General features: G+C 39.2%; 2 protein-coding genes across 8 annotated transcripts in view; one reads left to right on the forward strand and one right to left on the reverse strand.

The window, feature by feature from the left end:
* ATP6V1A (ATPase H+ transporting V1 subunit A) overlaps positions 1 to 15,634 on the reverse strand; it is a 69,714-nt gene extending 54,080 nt beyond the window's left edge. Inside the window, exon 1 of one of the 2 annotated variants that reach the window (XM_059687809.1) lies at positions 15,491 to 15,634. The gene's annotated coding sequence lies outside the window, so the exon portion shown is untranslated. Of the gene's footprint in view, positions 1 to 15,271; positions 15,454 to 15,490 lie in introns of those variants that run through there. The other variant, XM_059687810.1, reaches the window with a different exon arrangement.
* Positions 15,635 to 16,236: 602 nt separating this feature from the next.
* Positions 16,237 to 21,771, forward strand: part of NAA50 (N-alpha-acetyltransferase 50, NatE catalytic subunit) — a 46,612-nt gene continuing 41,077 nt past the window's right edge. For 2 of the 6 annotated variants that reach the window (XM_059687813.1, XM_059687811.1), the window contains exon 1: positions 16,237 to 16,662. In XM_059687813.1, coding sequence (XP_059543796.1) covers positions 16,252 to 16,662 — 411 coding nt within the window. In that variant the 5' untranslated portion in view covers positions 16,237 to 16,251. Of the gene's footprint in view, positions 16,663 to 18,442; positions 18,555 to 20,289; positions 20,348 to 21,771 lie in introns of those variants that run through there. The other 4 variants (XM_059687817.1, XM_059687812.1, XM_059687816.1 and 1 more) reach the window with 4 other exon arrangements.

A 21,771-nucleotide genomic window follows, 5' to 3' on the forward strand; every position in this document is an offset into this window, starting at 1 on the left:
TACTTGTTTACTGTCTGTATCACTCCATAGAATTCAAGTTTCATAAGTACTCAGTGAATGGTTACTGGATAACTTCAGATTCCCCTAATACCACTTCTGTTTAACAAATAGGGAAACTAAAAGAATTGAGATTTCAATAACTTGACCCAAGACCACAAAATTAGCAAGCAGAAAAGGTGGGATTTGAATCTAGACAGTCTTATTCCAAAGCCTGTAACTAGGCTACTTTCTCTTCTCTGCATCTAAACAATTCTATAAGGTGCAGGGGACAACAGTCTCTGCCTCAAGGCAGCAGTTTTATCGGGTTAGACATGGAGATGTCCTGGAAGGACAGGAAACTGTGGTCAGGATAGCGGACAGCTGTCAGCCCTTCAGGGTAGGTTTCAGAAACATAGCCTGTTCACACCCCTCAGAGGCCACCCTGCACCTGGTGACTGAGCAAAGTGAAGGTATTAAAGCCCAGTCGCATCAGCCTGGGGTAGGATACTGTCACAAGCAATACTTCATTCCAGATTTCCCCACCAGTTTGGTTGAGGTTTTGTTGGACTTGCATTGCATTTCAAGTTCTTCCTCTGCCCAACTCTGCTTCAGCCCCCTCCCTTTCACAAACAGGTTGATCCCTAACAAACATCTTATACACCAAACTGTTTCTTGGCATCTGCTTCCACAGAACCCAAAATATTCAAATAATAAAATATTGAACAATTACTCCCAGGACAATTGAAACTTAAGACTCACATTTAAACCCCTATAATTTTTGGCCTGTTTTCTGTCTTAGTTATCTTGTAGTTATATTGTAAAATGAGAAAAGAAATACAAAAGTGGGTTTAAGAAGCAGGGTATTTAGAACAATGCTTGGGTTAAATCAAGCAACTGACATGGAGGTTAAGTCCCCATACAACCAAAGCCTTAGTTTCTACAGGGAATTTGCTCCTCATCCTTCACATCTTAGATGGAGCCCCATCATCAGTAGTTACAGAAAAAGAAGTCCCAACTCATAAGAGTTTATTTAACTTCTAAAGTACTGTATTCTTATAGAATTGGAAACTATGTTTTCCTAGGTCCAGAAGTTTTAGGCTCCAGACTCTTAACAGTTAAACACTTAGAGAAACGCCCAAGGATTGGTACTAAGTAACAGGCTCTCTGAACATTAAAATCTGCAATTCCCACAGCACTCAAATAAGGGTTCCCATTGTACTTCTAAAGCTTTTCCACCAATATACCTCAATTGCAGGAAAACAAGTAAACACTGAAGTGAATAAATAACCTCCCCCCACCCTTCTTCTCCCCAGAATCTTGACTGAGAATCGTGTAACAGTCTTCTGTAAGCAGAGAAATTTCTTTTTATGCTCTTGTATATTTTTTTCCAGTAAGAAATGTAAATTTTATTAAGTACTAGCCTTTTCTGCTAATGCCAGTGTTTCAAAAGCATTCCACTGAACATGGACTAGCATTACTTTTGGTATGTTTCATGCTCTCTACTTCATCTCATCTAATATCTGTTTTACAAGAAAAACATGAAAGTGCTTCCTCCCCACAAATAAAAATGATTCATATTATGTTGACTTCACCACTGAGTTGGGCTAAGCATATAGCACATAACAGTGAAAACAAAAATACCCCACTAAAATCTTCTGCTTCACTTTTAAATGCTTATGTCTCTATGCTAGCAATTTTCAACCTTTTTCATCTCATGGCACACAAACACTAATTACTAAAATTCTGTGGCACACCAAAAGATACATTATATCTTTATATACTGTTGATCTGACAAAAAATATAGGTACAATTTTGATTCATTCACCCTAGACACATGTGTGTTGGCTGTTGTCATTTTTATTATTTGACAATCTAAGGGAAAAGAGACGTCAGTGCCCCAGACTAACAGTCAGTTATGGTATGTTTTAAAAATTCTTGTGGTACACCAGTATATGAAAAAGCAAAGGCTTTGAACGATATTAAGAAAGCAACTCCCAAAACATTTTAACTTGCAATGAGCAAATTATAGTGCAGGTTAGATAATATGGAAAGTTAATCTTATCCTAAATCTCCACAAGTCCAAACTATCATGATATGATTTAATGCTAAAGTCATATATGCTATTTAATTATTTCTTCCCAATATAATACACAGCTATTCTTGTTGCTCTCAATCATTTTAAAAATAAAAGCATGACACCTACTTCAAAAACAGTCGCTTTCATGAAAACAGTGTGGTATACACAACTGCTCTCATAGATTACAACTCAATAATTACATAAAAATGTGCCTTACGCTGAATTCCTACTTTGATAAGAATTGTAATTTACAACTAAGATTCCTACAGTCAAAAAATTGTAGGGTTCCTGCCCCATATTTGTGAAAGATTAAAAAAACAACCAAACCCTGCTTTAGAAGGGGAAAAATCCAGAAGGTATGCACAGGCAACTATCTGATCTAATGAGTCATCAGTCTCTCCCATACACACTGTAGAACACTGCAGTGGCAAATCACACCACCAGAGGCCCACTTTTTTTTCCTTCCATCTTACAAGGTCCTCTCCAAATTGCTACTGGTTAATGTACTATACATGGTAATCTCATCCCAGAAATACCAGTCTTGGATGATACAGCTGTTGGGGGCAAGGGTGAGGTGTTATATGAAAGCTAAGTACCAAGGTTTTAAGAAAATATTTATTTACATACAAGTTCCTGGGGCACTTCATTGACACTGAAATATTATTTTAATGTAACACTTGAAAAAGTACATTCTATCCAACTGATTAAAAACTACCTTTGGAAGTAATAGTTAAAAGATGAAGAAAAGTCTAGTTGATTACAATCAAATACTTATTTGCATACGCAGTTTATCTTCTTAGAGAAAGGCATCATGAATCTGTTTAATATTCTTAAGCTTGGTCAAAAAAGTTATAGGATAGGTAGAATTCCAGCTAACAACATTACCTTATATAGACAGAGTATAGTATTAAATCATTTTGTGAAGCATTTTTCTACTCATTTCATTTAACCTACCTCCTCAATAACCCCATTAGGAAGGCTTAGTGGCAGATTACTGACTATGCATAACTAGTTCCCCATTTTTTCCTTGTCGACAAAACCCTAACTTGGTTCAATTCTGATTAGCCCATCAAAGTCATTCCAATTCCCTTGCCAGCGAGTGGTCTGGAAATGAGAATAACTTTTGGACCAATAAGAGGTAAGGCAAAGTTTGTTGCGGAGGTTCTGGAAATTTCTTTGCTCTTTTAAACAGTCTGCTACTCCAAGTTCACCGTGAAAAGGATTGTCCTTAGCAAATTCTCTTCTGAGAATATCCTTAACTTTCATGGCCTCTGACTCCTGCAATGGTGGTTAGGCTTTTGGATAGATTTTCTCAGTCAGCTATGAAGTGACTTTCCCAATTTAAAAAAAATGCTAGCAGTCATGCATGAGAATTATATCCCCTTCTAAAGTAGTCAACCTAGAAATTTTATGACTACCAAAAGAAAGAAAAAGGTCATTGCTCAAGAGACTTAGAAATTTCTCTTGAAAACTGCTTACAAATACCATAACACCCTTTTGAATCTTAATGAGAACTTATATATATATATATATATATATAGATAGATAGATAGATAGATAGATAGGTAGGTAGATAGATAGATAGATAGATAGATACAGATATATACATCATACATATATATATATATATATTTTTTATTTCAGAGAGGAAGAGAGAGATATAGAAACATCAATGATGAGAGGGAATCATTGATTGGCTGCCTCCCGCACGCCCCCCCACCGGGGACCGAACCCGCAACCCAGGCATGTGCCCTTGACCAGAATCGAACCCAGGATCCTTCAGTCCACAGGCCGAAGCTCTATACACTGAGCCAAACCAACTAGGGCTTAATGAGAACTTCTCTTGATTGTTTTACCAAGAAAACACTATGAGCAGTCAAATTGGCCAAATATAAGCAATGCATGTATTTGAGATGGATTACATACAAGAGTCAGCACTGACAGTGTTGCAGTAAAAATGCTATTATATTTGTATTATAAAATAATATTTATATATTCAAATAGATCTGTTCTGTCATTTATTTCATGGATGGAATAGAAGAGAAAGAAGGTTCACAAACTGTGCAAAGGCATATTAACCCAATGTTAAAAATGAAGCATCACCACAAATAGGTCCACCTCCAACTCAGGAATCCATAAAATCTCTGCAATGAAAATATGCCTAATATAGGTGATAAAACACTTCACAGTATATTTAAAAGTAGTACAGATAGTCAAAAGTCTACACATATTTTCAATTCAGAGGGAAAGAAATCTGCATTTCTAACAATTTGCCTAGTATTCTATGATTAATAATAGCCAGGGTTTATTTAACTAAATTGGCTGTGGGGAGAGGAGAAGGACAATCACTAAAGGTTTTCTTTTTAAAATATATATATATTTTTAAATGATTTCAGAGAGGAAAGGAGAGGAAGGGATAGAAACATCAATGATGAGAGAGACTCATTGACCAGCTGCCTCCTGCAGGTCCTACACTGGGGGTCACACTGGGGGTCGAGCCCACAACCTGGGCATGTGCCCTGACTGGGAATTGAACCCTGACCTTCTGGTTCATAGGTCAATGCTCAACCACTGAGCCATATGGGTCGGGCTGAAGAAGGTTTTCAATAGCATGGTTTGCTAGGTACTAACTTCCAGTTCCCCTGGTATGTTCATAGTCTTCAATATTGCTCCTTTGTAGTACTTGCCACTATTGTAATGGAGTTTTTCAATGTCTAGACGTCTGCACTGCTAAACTGTTTAAGTGCCAGGAAAAAAAGGGACTACATCTCCTTTGTTCATGGAGTACCCCAATTATATGTAAAGCACTTTGATACATAGTAGGCAATTACTAAATAGTGCCCAATGACAGTAATGGCAAAGGGATGTGGGAAATAGGCAGTGTGATTCATTGAGTGAAAATACTGTAGATACAACCCCTTTGAAGTGCACACAACGAATATTTCTGCGGCCCAGCCAATATAATGGTATGTAAGAAATGTTTTAATAAAAATTTCGTAACTTAATTTTTACAATATCCTGTTATATATAATTAATAATGAACTACAATGTTTGCTAATGACTGATTACTATAATCCTGTTGCATTCATTTCCCTTACGTGCCTTACACACAGGCACACCATTTCTCTCCACTAATACCAGCAGCAAATATTTTAGCAGCCCATTGCCACATCATTAGTCTTGTACTGACTTATTTGGTGTGCGCAACAGCAACAGGAAATATTTTGCTTTCAGAGAACAAGAAAAGTAGGTTTATTTGCATTACACTTATTAATTTATGCAGTTATTCATGTCTGGTAAATTAATGTTTAAGAAAAAATAATAAAGGAAGAAAATTTTGTGAAAGAACCAAGATGGCGGCATAGGTTAACGCAGGAGTTTGCTGCTTTGAACAACTACTTCAAAAGTGAAACCAAAAAACGGAAGGGACATCACCCAGAACCACAGGAACGCTGGCTGAGTGGAAGTCCTACAACTAGGAGGAAAGAGAAACGCACACAGACACTCAGAGGAGGCGCAGTGCTGAAGTCAAATTCTGAGGTGCGGAGTGCACGCGGAGCGGGCTGGAGGCGGAGGGCGCGGTTGTTGTTTTCAATCGGGAGGGAGTCGCAGACTCTGAGCACCAGATCCGGGCGAGTCTTTAGGGACCCAGACTCAAATGGGAGAAGCGGGACTGTCTGGATTCAGTCAGAGCGAGTGCAGCTTTCTCTCCCATCTTTGCAGCGGGTGCTGGGACTCAGAGAGGCAGAGCCCCTGGGGACAGGACTGAGAGCCACCATAACTGCTCTCTCCGGCCCACCCTGTTGATCCTGTGCGACCCGCCCCGCCCAAGCCCTGCACAGAGGCATTTGCCGGATAGCCTCAGGCAAAGGCTAGATTAGCACCTCCCTAGAGGACAGAAGTTCTCTCACTGCTGACACAGCTGATTCTCATAGCCACTTGGCCTGGAGGTCAAACCCTCCCTGGAATTAGCTACAACAATCAAGATTTAACTATAAGACTGCGAACAAAGACCACTAGGGGGTGCACCAAGGAAGCATAACAAAATGCGGAGACAAAGAAACAGGACAAAATTGTCAAAGGAAGATATAGAGTTCAGAACCACACTTTTAAGGTCTCTCAAGAACTGTTTAGAAGCTGCCGATAAACTTAATGAGATCTACACGAAAACTAATAAGACCCTCGATCTTATATTGGGGAACCAACTAGAAATTAAGCATACACGGACTGAAATAACGAATATTATACAGACGCCCGACAGCAGACCAGAGGAGCGCCAGAATCAAGTCAATGATTTGAAATGCGAGGAAGCAAAAAACATCCAACCGGAAAAGCAAAATGAAAAAAGAATCCAAAAATGCGAGGATAGTGTAAGGAGCCTCTGGGACAGCTTCAAGCGTACCAACATCAGAATTATAGGGGTGCCATAAGATGAGAGAGAGCAAGATATTGAAAACCTATTTGAAGAAATAATGACAGAAAACTTCCCCCACCTGGTGAAAGAAATGGACTTACAGGTCCAAGAAGCGCGGAGAACCCCAAACAAAAGGAATCCAAAGAGGACCACACCAAGACACATCATAATTAAAATGCCAAGAGCAAAAGATAAAGAAAGAATCTTAAAAACAGCAAGAGAAAGAAACTCAGTTACCTACAAGGGAATACCCATACGACTGTCAGCTGATTTCTCAACAGAAACTTTGCAGGCCAGAAGGGAGTGGCAAGAAATATTCAAAGTGATGAATAGCAAGAACCTACAACCAAGATTACTTTATCCAGCAAAGCTATCATTCAGAATAGAAGGTCAGATAAAGAGCTTCACATATAAGGAAAAGCTAAAGGAGTTCATCACCACCAAACCAGGATTATATGAAATGCTGAAAGGTATCCTTTAAGAAGAGGAAGAGGAAGAAAAAGGTAAAGATACAAATTATGAACAACAAATATGCATCTATCAACAAGTGAATCTAAGAATCAAGTGAATAAATAATCTGATGAACAGAATGAACTGTTGATTATAATAGAATCAGGGACATAGAAAGGGAATGGACTGACTATTCTTGGGGGGGAAAGGGGTGTGGGAGATGTGGGAAGAGACTGGACAAAAATCGTGCACCTATGGATGAGGACAGTGGGTGGGGAGTGAGGGCGGAGGGTGGGGCGGGAACTGGGAGGAGGGGAGTTATGGGGGAGAAAAAAAAGAGGAACAAATGTAATAATCTGAACAATAAAGATTTAATTAAAAAAAAAAGAAAAAATAATAATTTTTATTAAAATGTTCTATTATTTTATGTTCATGATTACTCATTTATTTCAGGTTTTGTAATCAGCATGTCTCTATCGAAATAAACCTATGTTTCTATGAAAATTGAAGCTTTTGTTTTTTTGCAGTCCACATAAACTTAAACCTTGTTTATTTAGTCCATGTTAGTCTTTGAGTTTGACATGCTTGCTGTAGGAGCACAATGCTTATACAAAATACATCATATTCACTTTTTTTACTTGTCAGCTAACAGTTACAAGACTATAGGCCTAAAAGAGGGCCTTAACCCTAGAACTGTAGGGGAAACAGTTAAAAACAACCAAACAGGTTTCTGTCTGTTCAGAGTGAATTTATGTGATAAGAATTTGTGGGCACCCTCTTGTCAAGTTCACCAATCCTGGGAATATCCACAGTCCCTTAACAGCTCAGTAGTATATAAGTTAGATATGCAACTACAGTACTTACTCACCTTTGTTTGCAGAACAGGGCTTACTGGTAGTATTCTGGTTGAGGATTAGGAAAATCTTAACCCTATCTTGAATAAACTTTTGAGCCAGGAGGAATAGAAGAGTTTGTCTTCCAAGACTCAGGCTAATATTTTGGATATCAAAGTTGCTATAGAGTTCAATGGTTCATTTGGAGGGTGGAGGTAGTGGGAGAATTATTATTTACTGCTGTATACTGCTTTGATTTGAGGTAGAAATAGTTCACAATAAAGAATCTATAGTCTGTTTATCTCTGTCTATTCATAGGTACTTTCCCCACCCTCCTTATCCAACAGTATCTTTGGATAAGGATGAGATCATATTTAAAACACACACCTACCCCACTGAACAATAGCAGGTACTATTAATCTATATTCAAGGACTGTAGGTACACTAAGGTGATTTCTGAGCAAATTTCTGTATTTTAAGTGTCTGCTTTGGATCAGGTTAAAGAGGTTGGTATCAATCAACCTGCTTTGTGTTTTAACAATAAGAGATATATTTTTCCTTTCTTCAAACAAATGAAATAGAGGACACTGAATAGAAGTACAGTGGGGCCTTGACTTACAAGTTTAATTTGTTCCGAGACCGAGCTCGTTAAGGAGCTCGTTAACTCAAATTACTCTATCAACTCAATGCAAAAAATCTGCCAAGAGACAGCTGGTATCTCAAAAAATTCGTTAGTCGGGACACTCGTAAGTCAAGGCCCCACTGTATGTTACATTCAAAAGAATTTGTGGATGTTGTAACACATCTGAATAAAGCCCCTTACAGCCTAATTCTGCATTACCTAAGACGAGGACCTATAGATTATTAAAAACCCATTTTTCATAAGAAAAGATATAGTTATGCCTACATTTAGCTAGCCATTACACTCAGTGTTTATAGTAATTGGCAATCTGACTCCGTAATTAACTGTTTACAAGCTCTTACATAATTGTTTTGGTACATAAAAATCAACAACTTTCACAATTACTAACAATTATAGCAATTGCACAGAAAAATCAAAAACTTTCATAATTACTAGCAACTGTAGCATTCTTTTAATAATATACATGCACTCAAACTTCAATGGATAGAACACTTCAATATATAAATCACAAAAGGAGCATTTCAAGTTATATCTACAACTAAAGGTGCAGGAATTCATGCATGGGTGGGGTCCCTAGGCCTGGCCAGTGATCAGGGCCAATCAGGGCCTGCCATCCAGGGGAAGGGACCAGGGGAGGTTTGAATCATGCAACAAATCCAGCTCTAAAGCATCTGCCATTTTCTATTATGGCTCTGAATGATGTATTAACTTCAGACTCTTAAAATAAGGACTGAAATAAAATATTAAGTAATTAAAACTTTTAATCTTCTTCTTTATAGACATTCTTTTCTTGTTGTTTATCCTCACCTGAGGATAATTTTTCCCATTGATTTTTGGGGTGAGTGGAGAGAAGGAAGGGGGGAAAGAAAGAGAGAAAGAAACTGACTGATAAACAAATATTAATATGAGAGAGACACAAGGATTGGTTGCTCCCACATGCACCCCAGGTGGGGCCTGGAATCCCACCTGCAACCCAGGTACGTGCCCATGACAGGGAATTGAACCCACAACGCTTTGGTGCCTGGGCTGACGCTCTAACCACTGACCCACACAGGGCAGGGCGTTATAGACATTCTCATTTGAAGCTTTCTCAAGGAAAGTTAATCTGATAGCAATTTATTTTTGTTTACAAAACCCAAATGTGAACTTTTCCTTATACAATACTGTTTCTGTCATATGATTAAGTCAGGTGACAGATCCCAAACTTGTGCAATATGCTCTGTATCTCCAAGGAAGAAAGCAATCCCAGAGGACTTAACATCCATACCAAAAATAAAATGTATATTTGTAAACTTATCTGGTAATGTCTATAATTTTCTTGTACATTTTTAATGGCAAATTCTTACTGGGTGTTCAAGGGTTATCATATACACAAAATTAAAAAGAATTTATGGATAATTTATACACTTTCCTCACATATACCTAAATAACTGAGACAAAAAGAATTATGATAATTGTCATTCCTTGCCATTTCAAATAGTATTTTTCCTTTTGTTAATACCTTTTTAAAAATGTAAATAGTTTGCTTGCTTTATTACAGATACATTACATATTGACTGTAAAAATAGAGACATGTAACATAGAAAAGTGTAAGGAAGGAAGTAAAAATCACCTGAAATGCCCATCTCACCTCTCTGAGATAACCAGTAAACATTCAGGAAACTACCCTGTCCTGAAATTCATTTTGTACAGACATGTAGTTTTACATGCATGTTATTGCAAATACCCGGCCTTTTTCTTTCTTAATTTTCCTTTTCTTTTATTTCCTCCGTCCATTGCTGACAATCACATAAGCATAAACAAAACTGGTTTTTAAGTGGTTTACAAAAATGGGATTTCATTATATGCCTTTTTCTAAACTTTGCCTTTCTCACTTAAGATACACAATGGAAGTCCTTTTAGGATGTATTTGGAAATCTTTTTAACTCAATAGTACATATTTAACTTTTAATTGATCTAAAAACATTCCATAATATGCCTGTGCCATTATCTATGTATATAGATAGATATATAGGTATCTCAATACCCTTGACAAGCATTCCCTTTGTTTTTAGGTTTTTGCTACTACAAACACTGCTGCAATCAACATTGATGTAAAAACTTGCTTACTAACCGCTGCTTTTATGTCTAAGAAAAAAATTCCACAGAGTGGGATTGCTGGATGCCAGAATATATATTTTCAATACTAACAGCTATTGACTGATTGTTTACTAAAAACGCTGTAACAATTTACACCTCCACTAGTATCAAATGAGAAAATCCTTTGCCACACATCCCTGTTACAGCAGGTTTACCACTTGATTTGTGCTAGTCAGAAAATAATATTCTATTGTTAGTATACTAATTACTAGTGAGGTTATACAACATTTAAGTTTGTTAAATGTTTTGATTTCTCTTCTGGGATGTTCTGGTCATGTTTTATCCATGTTTCTATTGTGTGAACTTTTTCTTAACAGCAATAGTTCTTAAAAATGTTAATTTTTTTTATCTGTTATATGTATTTCAAACATTTCTTTTCAGTCTGTCTTGTCCTTTATTTTTGCCATTGAAAAGTTCTTCATTATATATCTATGTTTGCTTTTGTAACTTTTAAGTTTCCAATCTTGTATACATAAACAAAAATTTAGGGAGTGTAATATTTTAAGTATTTCACTATTTATATTTAAGCTTTTAATCATATGAAATTTTATTTTGCAAATACTGCAAAGTCCTGGCTCAATTTTATTTTCTTCTAGATAGAGAAGTTATGTCAGTTACATTTACTATATATGTGTCCTTATTTCCCATTCGATTGAAATATACTGTCTCATGTATTAAACTCCTTTATACGAGGGCTTCTGGTCAAGATTCCAGAGTAAGTAAATGCGCACTCATATCCTCCCACAACCACATCAAAATTACAACTAAGTTGTTCTGTAACTTAGTTGTTCATCATTCAGAACTGCCTGAAATCTACCTGAACAGAAATCGTAAAACTAAGGATATAAAGAAGCCACACTGATTACTATGTACAGAATATATATATATGTTATATGTATAAGAGAATATGCTTATTAAATCAAAGCCACTTTCATTTCATAATATAAAAGAAAATAGTAAAATTTTTAAAGTTTTACTAATAATCTCTTAATAAAATTTTTCCTCAGAACAAATGAGTAATAATTTTTTTTCAAGAGTAAGGTGAAACATAAACTCATGACAGCTATATATACTTCAATTATTATTTAATGTACTGATATTTTCCAATACAAACCCACTAATCCTTGTGAATCATCTCAACCTAGGAAGGGAAAAATTTTATTCTACTTCATTTCTCCATTATGTTTTTTACATGCCTATGTCTACTTCATATGAGGATAAAAATACTATATAAAAACACTTAAAATAAAAGGCAAAAATTTTAAACATGTGTAAACTCATGTTTTCTATAGGTCTGTACAATTTTAATATATTTCCATAATCCATTGTAGGGATAATAATTTAGAAATAGAAGAACTACCTCCTTAAATTGATTCCACATACTAATGATCATATGCTTTGGAAAATCTTTTTATAGAAAATATTAAGTCACTGTAGTTGCCAAAATAATGGTCTATATGTTGACATTTCTCAGTTCCTATTTAAAAATCTGCTTTATAATCTTTGCTAAAAGTATATTTTTCTTTCTCCTCTATTTTTCTGAATGGCCTCATTACAAATTCCAGCCTTTCAATACCACCAATTCTCATTTCAAATTCTACTCCTTTCTCCAAACCTGTTACTCAATTTTATAAAATGTCTTCAGCCTTCTTTATAAAGTACAGGATGGGGCAAAAATAGGTTTATAGTTATTCGTATGGAAATAATTCAATCATTAATAAATAATAATACAAGAATAAACTCTGTGTTTCGTGTGCTCACAATTGAAACCTACTTTCCCCCCATGCTAGGCCCTCTGCATTCATGATCTAATTTAATAGTACCTATGGATAGATTTAAACATGAGGGAATTTAAGCTTAGATTAAGTAAACTGTCCAAGGTCACAAAGCTTAGGAAATCTATTCTAGTAAAGTCTGTACTATTTTGCTTTACATTTCAATACCACTTAGGTTAGCCCTGGCCAGTGTTGCTCAGGGGTTAGAGAGTCAGCACGCAGACCGAAGGGTGATGGGTTTGATTCCCGGTCAAGGACACATACATGGGTTGCAGGTTTGATCCCTTGCACCAGTAGGGGTGTGTGCACTGATGTCTCTCTCAGGTCGATGTCTCTCTCTTTCTCCTCCTCCTTCCTCCCTTTCACTCACTCTAAAAATCAATGGAAAAAATATATCCTCGGGTGAAGATTCAAAAAAAAAAAAAATACCACTTAAGTTTTAAATATTTTCACATAGGTTATCTACAGTTTAATCTCACATAAATTCACAGTAACCTTGACAGGAAGGTTGCTAAGTATAAAAACCTTAATCCACACCCCAACTTTACTTAAAAGAGCATGTAACTAAAGTGGCAGAGTTGAATGATGATCCTGACTTTTAGTTGCGTGCTATACCACTTTTTCTGTACAACCCACTTTTTCATTAAGTACAACTCATTCTCTTCCCTTCCTTTCACTTTCATCCAACTGTCCTGTGAAAATAAACTGGTCACTGTATTAATAAAGTCCATCCGAGGTTTATATCTACTGTATTGACCATGACTTGAATGGTTAGTAGCAATTTATATTTGAAAACGAATAGTGCACAACCCCAGAAGGAACTATGATCTGCAAGAACTTTGAAAGTAGTTTGAATTCCTTGTCCAGTTGTCAAACACTCATTCAATAAACAATTTACTGTGTACCTATCAGGTATATCAGCATCCTAGTGCTGAAGACACAACAGTAGAGACACTGTCCTTGAACTGCTAGGAGCTTTATGGTTTACTAACTAACAGCCCAGAAAACAGTACTTAAATGTGCTAGAAGTGAAAACTGAGGTATAGGAAATATTGTGTAGTAGTATGTGATCTCCAGGCTCTCTGCCCATAGGGAAAGAAAGCATTCTTGATGGTGGCGATAATCTATAAAGGCAATGAAATATTATACCTCAGAGTAAGCACGTAAGAGGTATTAGGAACCCTAACACAAAAATCCTTGTGCACCATTTAATATTGGACTATAGCACAATTCCCTAATACATGTTAAGATTTTTATATGAAATACTAATTAACTGATAAAGCTAGTCTAATGACTTTCAAGCTTCAAACTACCTGTTTGTATGTGTATTATATCAGAGGTCTTTTTCAACTTAAACTTTAATAGCAATTTAGTTATCAATTCCTGCTGCTAATCTTTCTGATTTCATTAGTGGTCTAAGACTTAGACTCTAAGTTATTGCTTTAATAAGTTCCCTAAAATTGGGGGAATTGTGAAGTAAAACTGCAGAGTCATTCAGCCTCTTTCATACTGACATTCCCCCAACTAGTACTCCTTGTATTTTAGCTGGTTTTCTTTCCCATTTCGGTCTTATCCAGACAGGACTGGTTTGAACCTCTAGGAAACTTCAGGAATTTGTCTAATTTGGTGGAATGTCACTGAAAGAGGGAAAGTCTTATTAAATCACTATCACTCTAGAATTTAACTTTTGTTTTCCTCAATTAAAATAAGACCAGTTAATTGTGGAGAAGGTGGAAGATACAGAAAACCAAAAATCAGTCAGTCACTCTCACCACTCAAAGATGATTCCATCTTTCTCATTTTCCAGCTCTTTTTAATGGATTCTTCAATTATATTGGTTAGAAAATTAAAAGGTTTAACTGAGACTATTATTTTTCAGATTTAAAAATTTACATTTTAAAATCAAAATTATAATTTCTGCTAGGCCTTCCAATTTAAAAGAACCACGGGACCTTCTATGTTTGCAGCATAAATAAAAGAGTTTAAACCCCAAACTGAAAAACACTCTTCCCTAAAGCACATTGTTTGGGGTCAAAACATTGGTTACTATATTGCAAATGACATGGGAGTACACCGGGTTGGGCAAAAACCTCAGCAAAACAATTTCTGTATTTTCACAAAATACTATTCATCAAAATCTGAAGAGGTCACCTGGAGTTTTACAAATGGGGAAAGCTAAGGAGGGGCATAAGTGCTACTTAAAATGGATTTACTGCTGGTCAAGGAATTGCTTGGGAGTGGCAAGTAAGTGCGATATTAGGGAGAAATGGCAAAGGAAAACGTCAAAGGCAGAAAATACGAAGTCAGCGGCCTCTCGACTTCACCTCCTTTCCTTTCAGTTTATGGTGAAACACATTTGATTCAAGTATATTCCTGCCCAATTAGTGTTCTGAAGAACTAGGTCCCTTTTAGTGAAATCGAATCACTTTCCCACAAACCAGCCAGTCTCGCATCGCGACACCGAAACACCATCTTCCAACGCCTCCCCATTCAATCGCGACTGTCGTTACTTACACCTCCTGTTTATGCTTTCAACTATCCTCTCCCTTACGGCACCATAAAATCACAGACCAGAAAGCTAAAAGGCTTGCTTTTACCCTTCCAAAGCCTGTGAGCACCTACCTACAGGACGCCTCTTGCAAGGCTATCAGCTAAAAGCTCAGCATTATTGAGAAAGCACGTTCGGAAGCAGGCTTTGCAGTGACTCCGCAGCCAGGGCCACACCAGTGTCATTCCCTTCCAAGCCAGTCTCACCGGAGACGCCTCTGCCGCCGGGAATCTTCCTACCTGCCCGCTCCCCAGCCGCAGGTGGAAGGGGAAGACGGCCAGGGCCTCTACCAAAGAATGGGCTTTGGGGATTGGGAACTACAGGCTACTACAGACCCCCAAGAATGGCTGAGTCAATCCCCACTACCCGAAGCCCCACAGACTCAGAAGAGGGAACCATAATGGCCGCACTCACCCCAAAGCCGAGAACAGTGGACGTCTCAACCCGCGGGGGCGAAAACAGTGGGGGAGCGGGGGTGAGGAGAACGGGCGAAATGCGCTCCTCGTCAGTGCAGGATGACAGCGGGAAGGAAGCCCAGACCCGCTGAGGCCGCCTTTCACGCTCTCCCTTCTCTCCCTCCTCCCACCCCTTCTCTGATCCCCACCTGCCGCCGGTTACAGGTCGCCGCTCACCTGACACTGCGCGAGACGCAGAAGCAGCACAGACCACGGACCTCCAGGCTCGGCCACTGAGGGAGGGGAATTCTTCAGCTGCAGAGGGCGGGCGGGTCTAGGCAGTCACGTGACCCTGAGCTCCGCCCTGCCGCCGCCGGGCTGGCTCGTTACATCTTAGGGGCCTGAATTTTTGCGGATTGTTTGAACGTTAATTTTGTTGCGATTAAATCCTAAGAAAAAAACTAAAAACTCCCAAAAGGTTATGTTGTAAAGTGCAATCTAGAAGGCATGGGTGGAATGGGTTAAAGTGTACTGCTAAGGAAGTGACGCTCCCCCACGATCTACAGACCGGAAATGGCGACAGAGTTCCATCCCGGCGGCGCCGGACTGCGAAACCTCAGGCTTGGAGGTTTGGGGCAATCACGTGGCCTCAAAGCTTGCTGGGCTGACGCCAAGTTACCCGGCCAATTACGTTGACTCGTCTTTAAAACAAAACAAAGCACCTCATTTACTTTGAGTTTTCCACAGACTTCTTTACATTTAGAGGAACCTACTTTATAAAATCGTATTACGAAAAAGGAGCTTTTGAAAGTCATCAGGGAGACTATCAACTGGGAAGAGCCAGTTCGGGGAAGACTGATCTTACTGAAGTGGGAGAGGTGAGGGATCGGCAGGAAAACCCGGATTTTACCGCCGGGGCCTACCGGGCCACTCTAACGAGTAGTGTGGTAAAGCATGGGAGGAGGAAGATGACGCTAAGGGCACATCCCACTAGAAAGATGGCGGTCCCAAAGTGGGGGAGGGGAGAAGGGTACGCGGAGGCCAGCAGTGCGCCTGCGCGGGAGGCGGCCTACGCGCCGGCGCGCAGAGGGGGCGGGGTGAAAGGTCACAACGCGGCGGCGGGTCGGGCTGGCGGCGGCGGCGGGCGGGAGCCGAGTGCTCCGTGTGCACGTGTGGAGAAGCGGCGGTACCAGCGCGGCGGCGGGAGGCACTCCGCCCCCTCCCGGGACGCAGGGCCGTGCTCCACTCTCGCGGCCTCCGTCACCCGCTCAGCTCCCTGCCTCAGGCGAGGAGGCCGGCTTGTGGGGTTGAGTGGCCCGAGCGGAGGGCGCCGAGAGCTGAGGTCGGCGACGACGACGGCGTTGATATCGGTGGTAACAACGGCCTCAGCAGGCGGGGAAGATGAAAGGGTGAGGAAGGGCAGCCGGGCCGGGCCGGGTCGGCGGGGGAGGATTGCGGAGGAGGGGAGAGACTAGGTGAAGACCTGGCGGAGGGAGATTTCTGGGTTTCTCTGCTCACGGAGGGGGCGGAGGCTCGGCTCCGGCTGTTGGCGCGCTGAAGGGCCAACAGGGGCGAGACCCCGTCACCCCAGGATTTCGGCCTAGAGCACGAAGTGTGTTGACCGGAGAAGAGCAACTGAGCGTGACCACAGGGGAAAGCTCTTGTGAGGAGCCTGGGGTCTTCCCCCCGGAAACGGAGGGCCGAGACACCCCCGGCCCGCCGCTCCAAGCGGAGTGGTCGGGTTGTCCTCAGTCTAGGCTCCACACCGCGAACCTTGGTGTTGGTCATCTTTCCGTTTTATTCACGCTTGAGAGCGTTGCAGGACCTTCTGGAAGAAGGAGGAATTGGAATAAAAAAAGCAGGGAGTATTAAGAGGTAGTGACTCAACTGGATTTGGGTTGGGTCAGACCGAGTGGAGTGGGGCGGAGAGAGCGTGAGCGCCGGAGACTTGGGGTGCCAAAATGTTTAAGGAAGAAGTGTTGTCGATCAGTAGGTGGAGCTCTTGCTCCGGGAGTGTAGTGTTGCCCCCGTACTGTGGGGGTCCTTGGTCACCAGGAAGCTTTCTTCAGGTAATTGGCAGAGTTCGTATTCTTTCATAGTTTTCCTCTTGGATAAAATTAGGGATTATTTTGGTCCGAATATTTCCATTTGGGTAAGCTATTACCTTACTATTAAATTACATACTGTTACAATATTAATTACATAACACGATATTTTAAAATATTGGCTGTTTGAGAGCTTGCCTTTACCCTCCTTAGAGGAAGAAATGTAATCTTATCAGTGTTAAAAGCTTTCTGAGATGCCTGAGTTTTTTTCTTTTCATTAAAGAGTCTTTGGAAGTATTATTTTTATTGATGTAATTTTCTAGTAATGCATATATAAAACTATTTTCAATTTATTTAATCATGCCTTTCTTATTTGACATGTGGATAATTTTCAACTATTCACTAAACTCTTGTAAATGTATCTTTAAAAATAATTTTTAATTTAAATTTTTTATTGTTGACACTGTGCCGATGTCTCCCATCCCCCACCCCTTTTGCCCTCCTCCATCCAGTCACTGCCGCCCCCCCTTGCCCTCACTGCAATATTGTCTATGTCCAAGGGCTATGCATATATGTTCTTAGCTAATCCTTCACCTTCCTTTATCCAGTCCCCTTCCCCTCCCCTCTGACAGCTGTCAGTCTGTTTCATGTATCCATGCCTCTGGTTCTATTTTGTCAGTTTATTTTGTTAATTAGAATCCACTTATTAGTGATATCATATGGCATTTGTCCTTCTCTGATTGGCTTATTTCTGCTTAGCATAACGATCTCCAGGTCCATCGATGCTATTGCAAAGGGTGAGAATTCCTTTTTTACTGCCTGAGTTTTTTCTATTATCGCAAGTCAGTTAAAGAATTGTAACTGTGTTTTGAGTTAAGGAAGCCTTTCCAGCTATTCAGCAACCCTTTTGAGGGTGAAATAAAAGTCAGTCTTCTAAGTATTCTCATACTGCTGAAAATATTATCTCGGTGTGTTTGTGTGTTTGAGGTCGCAGAAGTCCAAAAGTGTAATTTGGCTTTAGCTCTGTAATGTGATTCCTTACTCTGATTTTGTTTTAAATATTAGAGATTCATTCTGTTGAATCATATGTCTTATAATTAAAATTTCGAAATCATGAAGAAATGTTTCCTTTATTTCACATCAGATTCTAAAGAGTTCCAAACAAGATTTCCATTGAGAAATATGAGAAGTGTTCACTACATTTGAATTATGATCTAGGAAGTTTGGCTATTTTATATATGAACAGATGTAATTTGGTGAGTTTTTCTTGAGTATAGGTGCTGGTTTTTTACTCGATTTTTTATTCTCTTGGACATTCAATACTTATTTGTCTTGTTCTGTAATTGTAATAAAAATGAGGCCGAAGAAGAGTTCCCATTGAGACTGTGTGCATGGGTTTATAAAGGAGGGCCTCCAATAAATTATTCTGTATGCTTGGTTCCACAATCTTTGGTTTAACTCAGTCTCTCTAGAGTAATGTTCTGATAACTATGTTGGCAATAGAAATGAGTCGAACAGTGGTAGTAATCACAGTCTACATAAGGCAATTATCTTTTATTTAAATGGTTATTTTTGTATATCAACCTGATGGAGACAAATCCCCAGAAATGAGTGAAATTTAGGGGAACTGACTAAATTTAGAGGAAATTTTTATTGAGTCTGTACCTTATACCATCAACTATGCCTGAAATAAAGAGTCCTTACATCTAGTTCCTATTATTGTGAGCTTAAAATTGTGTTACTAGAGGTAAACTTTTAAGATGATTTCATAGGAATAGTGCCTTTAACTTCACATATGAAATAACTCCCAGGTAAGATGGGACTTTAAAAAAAAATTTTTTTTCTGAGTCTTATATTTAAGAGCCTGAACAAAGGAAGACAGTAGACATTATTTAAAATATCTTAAGGTCCTTGAGTTCAAAGACTTCTATCAACATGCACAATGTGGTTAGTGTTAGAAGACCTGTGAAAATGGTTTATATGGTTTTCGTATGAATTTTTATTTGCTTAACTTTTAATTGTCTATTGAAGCTAGCTGAACTGTAAGTTGAATAGAAATATCTAAAATTGGGAACAAATGCAGAACTTACACTCTGAATCAGTCTGCTATATAAATATGTTATAGTAGAGGTCCGGTGCACAAAATTCGTGCACTGGAGGGGGGGCGGGTCCCTAAGCCTGGCCTGCGCCCTCTTGCAGTCAAGGTCTGGGAGCCCTCGGGGGATGTCTGACTGCTGAGGAGGTGGGAGAGGCTCCAGCCACTGCTGCTGTACTCACAGGCTGTGAGCCTGGCTTCTGGCTGAGCAGCACTCCCCCTGTGGGAGTGCACTGACCACCAGGGGGCAGCTCCTGTGTTGAGCATCTGCTCCTTGATGGTCAGTGCACATCATAGTGACCAGTTCTGCCGTTCAGTAGATTTGCATATTAGCCTTTTATATAGGATCATTGCCTATCATTTTAAAACTTTAGTTACTATTTTACCTGCTTTTCTTCCTATTTTACTTAGTTTTTATTAGCAGTAGGACATTTCATTATATTGACATGTGTTCATCTGTTCTCCATAATAGATAAATTTGCAGTTAATTACTGCATGTATGTGTTTATTTTTTAAAGAGTCTTTATTAATTTTTAGAGAGAAAGGGAGATGTATATATCAATGTGAGAGGGAAACATCCATCAGCTGCTTCCTACACACCCCCTATGGGGGATCGAGCCCACAATCCTGGCATTTGTCCTAACCTGGCTGGTGTAGCTTAGTTGATTGGGCGTCGTCCCATGCACCAAAGGGGTTTATACTCTCATTTCTCTTCAGATCATATAAATCTTTCACCTTTTACTGTATGTATTTATATGCATGGTCTAGAAATCTGAGGTATGTTAGATGTTACTTCCTTTTGTACTAAAGTTGCTTGTTATGAACCAGGAACGTTGTACATTGAATTTGTGGTTGGTAAGCTGATTTTTTTTTTTTTAATCTGTTGTTCCACTTAGGAAAGGTGATATTCAGGCATGAAGGTATGCCATGCACAGCCATGACTGAGCTGGCAATGTAATTAATCAATATAATAGAAAATAAAACTGAATCCATTTATTTTTTATCTGTAGTTGAGGTGTAGTAAAAATTAGTTCTAATAAAAATTTCTAGCCCTAGCCAGTTTTGTTCAGTGGATAGAGCGTCGGCCTGCGAACTGAAAGGTCCCAGGTTCGATTCTGGTCAAGGGCACATGCCTGGGTTGTGGGCTCAATCCCCAGTGGGGGACTTTCAGGAGGCAGCCAATCCATGATTCTCTCTGATCATGGATGTTTCTCTCTCTCCCTCTTCCTTCCTCTCTAAAATCAATAAAAATATTTTTTTAAAAAATAAGTAAAAATGTCTAACAAGATGTGAATACATGTGCACAAAGTAAAGATGGGAAAATAGACAGTAAAAATCTATCTACGTATATATAAAAGCCTAAGCAACCAGACGACTAGCCAGTCGCTATGACATGCACTACCACCAGGGGGCAGACACTCAACGCAGAAGCTGCCATCTGGTGGTCAGTGTGTTCCCACAGCCAACCTCCTGCATTCCTTCCCTGTGGCCTGCTAGCCCTGATCAGCCCCAATCGCTGGCCAGGCTGAGGGACCCCATCAATGCACGAATTCATGCACTGGGCCTCTAGTATAAACATAATACATAGAACGGTATAGTTTAGTAATTGAAATGTTAAAATATAAAATTCTGGAATCAAATAAATCTATGTTGAAGAATTCAGTATAATGGTTGCCTCTGACAGCTTATTGGCTAGGAAATGGCACAAATGGGTTTGTTTTGTTTTGTTTTGTTTGTTTTATTTCATTGAGGAAGGGAGAAGAAGAGAGAGAATCATTGGTCGGCTGCCTCCTGTACATCCCCTACTGGGGATCAAGTCCACAACCTAGGCATGTGACCTCCCGGTTCATAGGTTGATGCTCAATCACGGAGCCACACCAGCTGGGCACAAATGGAATTTTTGAAGTGCTATAAATATTCTGTATCTTTACCTTGGATGTTGATTACATAGGTGTGTATATAATGTAAAAACAAATCAGTAAGTAGTAAACAAGATATACTTCAATAGAACAGTTTTTAAGTTTTTATTGCTAGTTTTGTAAGAAAAAAACACAAACAACAACAAACAGAAAAAGCCAGACAGGCTGAAGTAGAATTCAGGAACTTTTGTAAACCTTCAGTTCATACTTCTTGCTTCTATGAATTCAATAACTTGTGGGCTATTGATTGAGATACTCGATTTTAACAAATACTTTGTTTTGTCCCCTTGCTATGTTAAGATAAATTCATATACAAACCACCCGTGCCACATTTATTTTAAAAGTCAATATAATGTCCTAACTAATATAAAGGAGAAATAAAGGAAAGTAAATTATATCTATTTCAGTCTGAATGATCAGATACAGCTATACCATAAATTGTAAGACCGGACTTTTGCA

The sequence above is a fragment of the Myotis daubentonii genome, chromosome 3 (genome assembly GCF_963259705.1).
Source record: "Myotis daubentonii chromosome 3, mMyoDau2.1, whole genome shotgun sequence".
Lineage (NCBI taxonomy): Eukaryota > Metazoa > Chordata > Mammalia > Chiroptera > Vespertilionidae > Myotis > Myotis daubentonii.